Consider the following 13,297-nt stretch of genomic DNA (forward strand, 5'->3'; position numbering starts at 1 on the left):
TCCACTTCACTATCACATCGGAAACAGTGGACCTAGAGATCTTTAGGAGTGTGGGAATGCCGCGTACAGACGTATGACACAAGTGACACCCAATCACCTGACCACGTTCGAAGTCCGTGAGTTCCGCGGAGCTCCCCATTCTGCACTCTCACGTTGTCTAATGACTACTGAGGTCGCTGATATGTAGTATCTGGCAGTAGGTGGCAGCATTATGGACATAATATGAAAAACGTATGTTTTTGGGAGCGTCCGAATACTTTTGATCACACAGTGTAACAACAACAGTTTATTTAAGTGAAACCGCATAGTAACTGTTGTAGTTTGTAGATCATTTATGAAACTGGGATGCCTTTTAAATTTACGACAGAGGAATACGCCGATATGGCGTTTATTTATGGCAGCAGTTTGCGAATATCGCGTACGTTATCCAACTAGGAGGATCCCGAATGCACGAACCATTAGTGAAGTATTTCGAATGTTACGGGAGACAGGTTCTCTACCTAGCGTTCATAATCAGTTCTGGAAAACTACTGCAGATACACGTCTGGGACATGTTTTATTTGATCCATCAGACCAATAACAATAAAATGAATGGAAATCGTGCTTTACTTCCACCTCTTACAGTTTTGCGATGGCTTCATATTAGCGATGTTCCTAAATTTCAGGCAAAATCTTTTATTAGCCATAATTCCGTAACTAAACATTTGCGGACCTATGTTTATATGAACTTTTTTCTTTAGTTTTACTTGTACAATAACATATTAATATATTTGCACATCTTCGTGAATCATATATATATATATATAAAATAGAGGGAAACATTCCACATATTTGTCTGCTTGTGTCTTTATATGTGTGGATGGATATGTGTGTGTGTGTGCGAGTGTATACCCGTCCTTTTTTCCCCCTAAGGTAAGTCTTTCCGCTCCCGGGATTGGAATGACTCCTTACCCTCTCCCTTAAAACCCACATCCTTTCGTCTTTCCCTCTCCTGCCCTCTTTCCTGATGAGGCAACAGTTTGTTGCGAAAGCTTGAATTTTGTGTGTGTGTTTGTGTTTGTTTGTGTGTCTATCGACCTGCCAGCGCTTTCGTTCGGTAAGTCACATATATATATATATATATATATATATATATATATATATATATATATATATATGTGTGTGTGTGTGTTTTTTTATGGTTCGATACATAAATGACGTTTTGGCTCATCAGCGTGTTTATAACTATCAGTGACTATCATCCACTCTGCTGTTAGTTGCTTTACGCTGAAGGGGCGTTATGTCCTAGAGCGTACCTTGGGAAATACGATGTCTAGGATGTCAGCGTCATCGCCACTGGTCTCGACGACCTTAGGCCCGAGCGAGAGGAACTGCCCACCCAGGAAGGCGTTGGTGAGCGCGAACTGCGCCACCAGGTTGACCGCGTTGAGCACTTCGCAGAACACCATCCACATCGCCCACGGCCGGTTCAGGTGCAGACGCTCCAGGAACGCCTTCCTCACCACAGCTATGTTCTCTTCCCGTGCCTTTCGGGACGGTATCTTCTTCTGCAAGGAGACAAAAATGAATTTATCATTCACTTTGCAGTGGAGGGTGCAGTGGTTTGGAGAATTTCCTGACGGATTTAAATTGTATGCCGGACTGGGATTCGAACCCGGGACCATGACACTCACGGATAGTGCTCTTATCGAGCGAGCTATCCGGGCACGACTCACTAACTGCATTCTCTGCTTTATTTATATCACATTTTTACTTGTGGGAACAATGCCGTAGGCACTGGCAATGCCATTTGTTCACAATATCGTTTCCTTCAGGAGTGTTGGTCCTGCGAGGGATACAAGGGGACGTTTATGACGTTTGGGTAGTAGGAGAGAGGTTCTGGAAGAAGTAAAGCTGTTAAGGTGGGTCTTGAGTCATATCTAGATAACTTAGGGTGTAAGAGCATAGGCCACGGAAGGCAACATTTCGGGTTGAGTCCCAGTCCAGCAAACATTTGAAATCTTCCAGGCAGTTTAATACAGAACAGCCCTTGTCAAAACCCACACCAAGCTACAGTCTTTAAGACACGAAACAACCTTCTCCATATGCTGCATTGCTCAATATCTAAATTAAAAAAATTAAAGTTTGTAGATGGAAATGTTATATTTGAGTCCAATGTAGAAAAAATTGTGTAGCCTCCTGTGAGACGTTAATAAAATATAAGCTTTCAGCTGTGCATCGTCATGTTTTCGCTGAGTAAAGATTGTTCCATAAAATTTCGGGCTTGCAACCGCATAAATTCAGCTTCTTCTTATAATATTTCGGCTGAACACCGTCCAGCCATGTTCAGAATGAGCCGAGGTGACTAACGCTCCAGCACTTGCTCCGTCCTTTTTCATCCGAGGATCCACCCAGCGGTAGTCACCTCGGATCACTCTGAACATGGCTGGACGGTATTCAGCCGAAATATTATAAGAAGAAGCTGAATTTATGCTGCCGCGCGCCCAAAATTTTATGGAACAAGCTGTCAGCTATTCATCTACACTCTCTGTGTCCTTCTCATTGTCTACTTTTTACAGTGGCAATTTCCCAAAACGCCATTATATATGGTGTTGTCAAATCAGTTTACTAAAAGGAAGATAAGACACCAAGCAATCTCATTTGTGCCAGCAATTCCCAGAAGAGCATGTACAGCAGAAATAATAAACACTTAATTTTTTTTTTAAATCTACGTGCAAATCATTTAGATTTCAAACAGCTGTTAACTGAAGAGTTCGTATTCCTCTTGAGATAAGATTAGATATCATAGGCTTAGAATGAAAACCTTACATCTAAAAAAATACATAAAATAAATACTTTTATTGAGTTATCAGGTATAAAGCCTCGTATCTCACCTTATGAGATATGAAGTTTTCATTACAAGCCGACAACATATTTTTTGTTCCACAGATACGTAGTGAGGAGGTCCTCAGAACGTAGAACATGTCGAAAATACAAGAAGACGTAATACACATCCAGAAAAAAGAAGTATACTAGTGTCGCTTCCACAGAATGTAAGTAGAAAGGTCTTCGTGGCTATGGAATAATTGAGAATAATCTTAAACATATTTTCATGTAAGAGGTACTAACAGACACATCACCATACACGCAAATGTACAAAACACTGAGGGCCATATGTTTATTAACGGGATGCGTAGCCACGTATCATCAAGGAGAAGAGATAATATAACGAAGTCAGTTAATCAGAAATTATTACCATTGGAAATATTTCGTTAATTAGCTAAGGATTTTGAATGTGTGAAAAATTATATCCTCTTGAATAAGCTAAAATATTATGGAATAGTAGACACAGTAGCTTCATGATTTTCGTCTCAATTGAATAACATGAGACATTGTGTATCAGTCCCATATCGAAGAAATAGCAGTAAATACTCTTAATTTTAAATAATTGGTATATTAAATGGTTCCACTGAATCGTTCGTTATTTCTAATACACACAAACAATTACCACTTGCATTATCAAAAACTGTGCATACTGTCCCTTTTGTAGATGATAACAAGTATAGGAATGGAGAACAGTGTATTTCTCTTACTGTAAAGGCCAAGGAAAGAAATATTTAGGAACATCCAAAGATAGTTCTACAGAATTGTTTTACCATTAATTATTGAAATGACTCGATACCTATCATGATACAAATAGTCCATTCAAAAATGTAAGGCAAGAAGTCATAGTGGACCACAATATTGTTGCACCTGGGCGTAGGGCGCTTCGGTGGCTTCTCATGAGCCAGAGCATAATCTTGGCTGATAGTATACGCACAGCTGACCTGAAAGACTTGACAGTGTTATTTGTTTTCCTTAGTCACCACTGTACTTGTTAACAGTAACGTCAACGCGTATTTTCGATAACGGCTGTGTGCAACAATATCGTGGTTGAGTGATAGACAGTTTTCAGTTTCTTTAATTACGTACAGATCACAAACAACCTTAATTACAAAATACGAACATCTTAGAATTAATAAAGCACCTTATATAATCCCGTGTGCTTCCATGACGAGAATCAGTTAACATAAGTTTTCTGTGTATAGTGTCGCGCCAGATTGTAAAAATAACTGTGACTGAATGTAACCGATGTTGCCCTCGCAGATGTAGTGGCCCTCCTCTGAGTCTCTGATCCGTTTTATTCAGTGACAGTTCTTTTTACAATATATCGTGGTATCACAAACAGAAAATTTTTATATTGAAAGCGCTATTGTTCACCTACAAATTTTGACAATGTTAGCTACAATGCACTGTTTCAAATTCTGAAGGTAGCAGCGGTAAAATACTCGGAGAGAAACGTTGTATACAACTTGTGTAGAAATCATACGGCAATTGTAAAAGTCGGACATGAAAGAAACACAGTAGTTGAGAAGGGAGTGAGACAGTGTTCTAGCTTATCCACGACGTTACTCAGTCTGTAAAATGAGCAAGCAGTAAGAGATCAAAGAAATATATGGAGAAGGAATTAGAATTCAGGAAAAAGAGATAAAAACTTTGAAGTTTGCCGACGATTTTGTACTCGTAATTCTGTCAGCGACAGCAAAGAATTGGGAAGTGCAGTTGAACGGAATGGACAGTGTTTTTAAAGGAAGATTTAAGACGAACATTAAAAAAAGCAGAACAAGGGTAATGGAATGTAGTACAATTAAATTAGGCGATGTTGAAGGAATTAGATTAGGAAACGAGACAGTGTAAGTAGAAAATTATTTTTCATATTTGGGCCACAAATTATCATATATGATGGTCGAAGTAGAGAGGATGTTAAATGTAGACTGGCAATGGCGAGAATAGTACTTCTGCTAAAGAGCCCAAGTGAAAAGGAGTTTTCGTTAGAGGTACTTCTCTGGAATGCATCCCTGAACGGCCGGCCGTTGTGGCCGAGCGGTTCTAGGCACTTCAGTCCGGAACCACGCTACTGCTACGGTCGCAGGTTCGAATCCTGCCTCGGGCATGGATGTGTGTGATGTCCTTAGGTTAAATAGGTTTAAGTAGTTTCTAAGTCTAGGGGATTGATGGCCTCAGATGTTAAGTCCCATAGTGCTTAGAGCCATTTGAACCATTTTGAATCATCCTTGAACGGATGTGAAACGGGGACCACAAATAGTTTAGACTAGAAGGTCTTTTGAAATGTGCTGTTATAGAATTATACTGCTATACTAATTAACTATGAGATGAGATAGAACAGAAAGTAATATTTAGCAGTCACAGGCTCTGCATAGCACGTGCTGCTTCCACAATCTGCCTCCATTCCTTCCTGTTTTGTACTTGGTTCCTCCAGGTGTCTTCAATCTCCACGTCTGCCAGGTCCTTCACTACGTCATCCATCGAGCGCTGCCTTGGTCGTCCTATGGGGAGTCTGGTGTCTGGTTTCCCCTCAAATATTTCTTCGCCTGTCTTTCTTCTGGCATGCCCTCCGGAGTTTTCTGCTCTTCTGCTTCCGTAGTATTGCTGGTTGTTGTATCAAGAGGTAGGTTTTCTCATATCTCCTCCTCCTCCATTCTCCTTGATCTGAGACTGGTCCCATATCTTCTTCATTACTTTCCTTTCCAATATTAATAGTTTTTTCCTTTTCACGTTTTGTCACGCTCCAGATTTCTGGACCATACATGACTGCTGGTCATGTCACTGCGTAATAGATTCTCATCTTAGTATTTGCTGATACAGACTTTCAGCTGAGCGTCTCCCTCAGAGAACATGTATTTCATTCCCACTTTTTTCCTTGATTTCCATTTCTATGTTGTTGTTGCTGGTAAGCCAAGATCCCAAGTATTTGAACTGGTGAACTCTGTTGAACCTCATGCCATTTCTCTCAACAAATTCTTGCAGCTCTTGTCTTCATCCTAATTGCAGGAACATTTTGTCTTGATTTACCTTGAGCCCAACCTCCGGTGCTTAGTTTTCCATTTATGGTACATTCCTTTCAACCCACGGATCGATTCACTTAGCAGTACTGTATCATCTGACGAGATACTGAACCGAAATGGAGGAAAAAGAAGTTTGTGACATAACGTCATTAAAAGCAGGGATCAGTTGATAGGACACATTCTGAGACGTCAAGGAATCGTCAATTTAATGTTGGAGGTAAGTGTGATCGAGGGGGGTGGGGTTAAAATTGCTGAGGGAGACCAAGAAGCAAGTACAGTAAGCACGTTCAGATTGGTGAGGCTTGTACAGGATACAGTAACGTGGAGAGCAACATCAAACCAATCTTCGGAATGAAGACCTTTACTGTACGCACCATTATATCTACCTGTGATTTAAAAGTGGACGAATTACTCATTCTCCGCATTTCCATTCATTAATGGATCACGTAATTATTGTTTGGAGAAGCAACTAACAGGGATAATGTTTCTCGGTTCTGTGGAGTATTTCTGTACCTTAAAAATTTTGGAATTTATAGGTAATTTACTTGCTGCTTTCCCTCTTAGTAATCATCGATATGTGCTTGGTCTTTGCTTTTTAACTACAGCTGTGCCTTGGTATTCACATTTCAATATTTTCACATTCGCTCAAAAATATTTCATACTTTTTCGGAGCTGATGAAGATACATTTGGAATCTAAATTTTTGAGACCCGTTACGCTGAAATTATGTTTTACGTTTCAAAACCTTTTTCCTTCATTTGGTTGGCACTGTCTATTGACTGAATAATAAAGTATTGTTATGGATATTTCCTAAAAACACCTCTATTCATCGTCGACTGTCAATACATTATGTCGATTATGGAAAAAATTTGTATTTGCAATATCATCGTATTTATCTTTCGTCATACACTTTTTAATGTTATCCGTTATAGGTAATTTATTCGAAGGGCTGCAGTTATGTCTGACTTAAGCTAAACGTCCGTATGAGCTCTAATTTCTCTGATTTTCTTGTCGTAGTCTTTTAGTGAGACATATGTGGGAGGAAGTAATGTGTTGCTCGACCTTCATGGACATTAGGCTCCCGAAAGTTCAATAGCAAACCTCACCGTAAAAAACAACGCAGCTCTTGTATTAGTCGACCAAATATTATTGCATCTGTGAGTGACGGCATTTCGGTTGGCTTATCGTGCGTTTTTTTCGTGATATGCCACGAGGACACGCTGAGCCCCTTTATACACAAAAAATCTTGAAATCATTCATAATTCGATGTGTTTCCCCTAGTCGCTACTGCACTTGTTTACTGTAACGTTAGCGCGTGTTTCCGATAGTGGTGACGGGAGGGCAGGTGCAGTAATATCGTGGTCAGGTAACAACATCTCCCACTGGAGCTTTTTGAGCATCTCCGTAACGCTCTCACACTTACCACGCAATTCCTTGACGAAACGTGGCGCTCTTCGTCCGACCTGCTCTATTCCTTCTATTAATATAACCTCGTAAGAGTCCCAGACGGATAAGCAGTACTCAAGAACTGGTCGAAGTAGCGGTTTGTAAGTTACTGTTTTTTGTTGATGAATTAAATTTCCTTAAAATACTACCAATGAATCTACCTGAAATATTCTTCTTTATGCAGTCATTATATTTTAGGTCGCTGTGGACAATAATTCCTAGGTATTTTGCGGTTGGTATTCCACTGAAACTGTTTCCAACAATTCATCACCAGTTTGTATGCAATGTGTTACATCACATAAATTGAACTATATGAGAGCAACACTGGTCCACAATGAAACACTAACTAAATAATTTTATGGAGAGACGGTTTTTTTGCCAGTCTTTTTATAATTTCGCTCCCTGTTTGAAATACGATCTGTTACGCAGTCTAGCTTTTGTGAGCTGTGATGGGCTCACATAAATTTTAGTGAGCACTTACACAGGAATGTGGACAAGAAACCAGTATCTCAAAACAATGTTATCCGTGTCTCTACAGTCAACATGTGACGACCTGTTTATCGGTGTGATTGTTCTCGGGGCGACGACTGCGAACGGAAACGAAGAGCTCTCTGAATATTTGGCATTCATAGAGACAATCACTGTTCGTATTAAATTTAGTGTAAACAGATGAACAGTCAAAATGAGGAGTAGATGCAGCATACATTCTGACAAGAAAATATTTTCGAAAAATTTATCAAAATATATTCACAAATTGCTGTCAGGTAATGAGGAATTGTACTTTCAAATCTAGAGGTCATTACGACGCAAATTCCATCATCTTTCGCAATATGAAGACAGTAACTGTTCTCGAAAGAACACATACCATTGATGACCATACAGCTTCTCTACAATAAATGATAATTAATTGAAACCCTGAATCTGCCGGCAGGTATTGTCGATATACCTAGATGGGGACAGGTGAAAATGTGTGCCCCGCCCCGACTCGACTCGAACCCGGGATCTACTGCTTACACGGCAGACGCTCTAGCCATCTGAGCCACCGAGGACACAGATGAATAGCGCGACTGCAGAGACTTATCCCATGCACACTTCCCGTGTGACCTAACTGTCCACAATCTACATACGTAATGTACCTAATAGATATTTGCCCATCCGCTCATTACTCGCGCACATTAAGGTGACGATTCCCGTAAGAGTTCGGGCAAGCTGTGCACATTCGCACAGGCGAAGCCAATGGCTGGGTAACTGTTCTCGAAAGAACAGATACCACTGACGACCGTGCAGCTTCTCTAGAATAAATGATAATATTAAGTACATTACGTATTGTAGATTATGGACAGTTGGGAATGTGGGTCTCACGGGAAGCGCGCAAGGGATAAGTCCCTGCAGTCGCGCTATTCATATGTGTCCTCGGTGGCTCAGATGGATATAGCGTCTGCCATGTAAGCGGGAGATCCCGGGTTCGAGTCCCTGTCCGGGTACACTCTTTTCAGCTGTCCCCATCAAGGTATATCAGCAACACCTGTTGGCAGCTGAGGGTTTCAATTAGTTATCATCTTTCGCAATCTCCATCTTTCATTACCGTTTCGGCAATAATTTCCTTCTTGCACCGCTATGATCACGTTATCGTTTGCCTCTTCTTCGAATTTCGCCTTATCCGCACATCGAACTTCAGCAACTAAGTTTGTAAACGCTTCTTTATTATTTCCATTTGGGAACGTTAAGCTGATACCACAGTCCTGCAGATTTTGTAGCTGTGGCTTATTTTTCCCCAAAATCTCCGATTGTTTTCGGTCTTTACTTTTACATCATGGTTATAAGCTGCATATCAAAATGTTTCAACACGAGAGAAATGTGGGAGTACTTCATTCATGCATGTTTTAAGCTCTTTACCCTCACTTGACCCAGCTGAAAAAACTTTATTCTGCACCGGTTTTTTGTCTTAGCTGTTACTTTCAACTGTACGTTAAAGAGTTTCGCTCATCCTCTTACTCACCTTCATGGTGCGTTATATAACGTACAGTGTTCAGAATATAGTTGTTCAATAACCAGGGGTCTTGACAATGGTCTTGACAAAACACAGCAGCAATCTTATATGACCTCTCACATCACTAGTCAATATTTACCATAACTTAACAGAGAAACTCAAAACGTTCTCCTCTAGGCAAAAGCATGTAGAAGACATATGGCTCAAGTTAGAAAGAATAGTCCACCACGCACTGGCCGAAATTGCACCCAGTACAACAGTAATTCAGGATTAGACGGACTGTCCAGATGTACGATCATTACGTAGAAACTTCTAAAGAAATAACGACTAGTAGACAACACGTGTAAAACAAAGCATTGTGCTGTAGATGGAGAGATTCTCAATGTCAAGACGACGATGTGTGACGTATTCAATGACTGACAAAGCAGAATCGTAACGAAAGGTGTCCCACGAAACGCAAAGAAATTCTTGTCATACTTAAAGGCTGTCGGTACTACCACAGTTATCCATGATGGATGATGGTGGATCAGAAATGAGGGAAACATACGAAAAGCAAAAATTCTGAATTCCGTTTTCAAATATTATTTTATCAAGGAAACTTCAAAAGTATTGCCTCGGTTTATTTTTCTCGCCTCCGAATAACCTCGATACTACTGTCAATGCCGTTGAGAAACAGCTGGAATCAAAGGTGAACAGGGCTTCAGAGCCTGATGCAATCCAGGTCAGATTCCATACAAAATTTGCAGCTGAGTTAGCTCCCATTCCAAATATAATAAGCTGTAGATCCGTCGAACAAAAAACTGTGCCTGGTAATTGAAAGAAAACACAGCTCACTCCCGTTTATAGGAAAGGTAGCAGAAGTGACTCACAAAAAATACCCTTTCATCTCACTAACGTCCATCTGTCGCAGAATCCTAGACCATATTCTGAGCTCAAACATTATGTGGTATTTCGAATAGAATGGCCGTCTCCGTGCCAACCAACATGGATTTTCAAAACATCGATCATGCGAAATCCGACTTATGTTTTTCTCACATGACATCCTGAAATCCATAGATCAAGCAGCTCAAGGCAATCAGATGATTATAGTATATCTCGACTTTTGAAAAGTATGTGGCATGGTAGCAAACCAACGATTATTAACAAATTTACTCTCATGTGAGGTATCAAAAAATTGTGATTGTATTGAGGGATTCTGAGTAGGGAGGACCCAGCATGTTATCCTTGATGTAGTATCATCAATAGCAGTCGAAGTAACTTGATTTATATACCACGGATGTGTGTTTGGAACTCTTGTTGTTCATGAGGTTACTGACCTGTTAACTTCAGAATTTCCACTGGTGATACGATTACCTACAGTGAAATACGGTCTGAAAAACTTGCAGAAAAGTTTAGTCAGATCTGGATAAGATTTCAAAGCGGCACAAAGACGGTAAATTAATTTAAACGTACAGAAATGCAAAATTACGGACTTTAAAAAAGTCTGGAAAGTGCGAGGAGGACTCGCGCTCTGAGAATTCCGTACAAACTTAATTGCTTATGTAGACAGTTCATCTACAGGTTTTGATGAGTGAGTTTGCGAGTATCAGAATATGTGACATAAATGCCTGTGACTCTTGTTTGCATTGACTTACAACCTTGAAGTTTTTACACCGCCAAGGGACAGAACCCCATATTATTTCTTGTGAAAAAGGGGTCTTAACATACAGACGGATGACAAGTGGCAAAAAAGTGATACAATTAGATATTAGCAGTTATCGAGTTTTTTTTTCCTTTACTTGTACTGTGAAAACTTGCTTCTTGCTAAAATGATCCTAGGTTAAAGTACCCCAAATGGTTTGATGAGTGATGAGTGAATTTGCGAATATCAAAATATATGACATAAATAGTCGTATCGATTGATTATTTTGCCTAATAAGCGTATATTGTGCACACCGCCAAGTGACCGTAGACCTTGGCATTTGACACAAATTTCAACTTGATACCTCTACCCATTTTTGGGAAAAAGAGGTCTTAACAGGTGGACAGACAGACGGACAACAAAGTTATCCGATGAGGGTTCCGTTTTTACCGGCTGGAGTACGTTACGCTAAAAACGAAAAAGTTGTATCCTATGACCACAACATCAATAATTCACACCTAGAACAAGCACACATTAAAATTCCTGGATTTAACAATTTATGGTGATACGAAGCGAAATGATCACATACGGTCAGTTCTATGTAAGGCAGGGGACAGATTTCGGTTCGTTGACAGGATGCTGTGAAATCAAGGTCAATCTGCAAAGCAAATTGCTTACATCTCCATCGTGCGTCTCATCCTAAAACACTGTTCGAGAGTATGGTGCACATAAGAAATAGAGGATATTGTACATAATAAAGCAGTGTGGCACGAATGTTTGACTCACGGAAGATGGTCATAGAGATGAAAAATGGCAGGTTCTTGAAGAGGAAAGGAAGTTATCTCACGAAATGTTACTTACAGAATTTCAATAACCAGTACAAGTGGAGAACCTAGAGTGTTCTCTGGCTCCCTGCCTATCTCTCCCGCAGGGGCCGAGCAGATAAAATTGAATTAATTACAGCAGGCACAGAAGCATTTAAGCAGTAAATGTTTCTGCACTCCATACGTGACTGTAACGGGAAGAAACCGCATCATGTTGTACCACGATAAGTACCCTGCGCCATGCACCTCACAGTGGTTTGCAGAGTATGTATGTAGATATATATGTAACTTACTACACCGTGCTGTACTGAATAGAAATAACTTCCAGGTAATCATTGGCATGCACAGATACAGATACGCTCTTACGGATCTTTAGTATGTCTTCATATCACTTTCCACGAATTCCGTAATCGTTACTGGTGTTTTTATATTTTGACTTCGTATTGATTTATTTTTTAGTTTGATTAAAATTATTCTTTCCCTAGGCCATATACTTTTGTCCATGTCATTTGACTCTGTTGCTAGTAGGGTTGGCTTTACACCATATCTCTCTATCTGGATTTTTCTATTGTTACGTGAATTTCATGACAGTAATTTTTGTGTATTTTTTATTTAATATTCATACATCCATCAGGTTAAAGATTTTACCTAAGTTCCACTCTTATTTCTTTATATGCAGTACTTTTGTATAACTTACTATATTAATTACATCTTTAAGTTTTGTTTTCATGGACATTAACAAATATTTACTATATAATTTAGCGTCTGTAAGCTGTAAAAGAACGTCTTAAATTCAAGACATTTCCGTCCAACCGAAGCATAAAACATGGGGACTTGCGAAACAGAAGATGTTAACAGTGTTTAAATTTTTGAGATTAAAATTCAGTGATAAATTCTGTTGGAAGAAGCATACAGTGCTCAGTTCACGGAATAACATTCCTCATAACGTCTTGTCCGTCTCCCAGAAATGTGTCCAGTGTATAGGAACGTAAATATTCAACAGCTTGTTCACTCCTTATGTCACTGATGAATTTTTTAAGATGTACTTGTGATTCACTAGACCTCATAAATATATATATCCCATGCTTCTGTGCGGAGTTAGAAAAATTTGAGGAATACTTCACGTCTGTGAGGGTGCTTGTATGGCCTCGAGGCTACCTGATCTGAATCCTACACACAATAGTTATCTGAAAGGGCATCGAGTGTGAAGCTCACGTATTGGTCCAAGTTCTGACTAGTGGCGAGAAGATGAGTCTGTCGTTTGACTCGAAATGGATGAAGGTGGATTATAACACTTTCAGTGTGTCAATACCATGTTGCATATCTACGTCATCAGTGCAAAAGGTTACAAGCATCTGTGTCTATGGTTCAGTTACTTATGAATGTGTTTCTCTGACATTTATCATTTTTCTATTGTTGAACTGTTTCATGGTAATATGCTATAAAGCAATCACTATAAAATAGCTTGAAGATATTCAGAAACAGCGTCCGTCTGAAAATATCACACTGTCGTAATATGTTCTACATGAGGC

At 39.7% G+C, this 13,297-nt stretch overlaps 1 protein-coding gene across 3 annotated transcripts in view; it reads right to left on the minus strand.

The window, feature by feature from the left end:
- The window catches only part of LOC126247935 (innexin inx7), a 170,824-nt gene that overhangs the window by 20,241 nt on the left and 137,286 nt on the right, over nt 1-13,297 (minus strand). For all 3 annotated transcript variants that reach the window (XM_049948521.1, XM_049948522.1, XM_049948520.1), the window contains exon 2: nt 1,296-1,547. In XM_049948521.1, the coding sequence (XP_049804478.1) occupies nt 1,296-1,547 (252 nt within the window). The remainder of the gene's footprint in view (nt 1-1,295; nt 1,548-13,297) is intronic.

Source organism: Schistocerca nitens, chromosome 1 (assembly GCF_023898315.1).
Source record: "Schistocerca nitens isolate TAMUIC-IGC-003100 chromosome 1, iqSchNite1.1, whole genome shotgun sequence".
NCBI lineage: Eukaryota > Metazoa > Arthropoda > Insecta > Orthoptera > Acrididae > Schistocerca > Schistocerca nitens.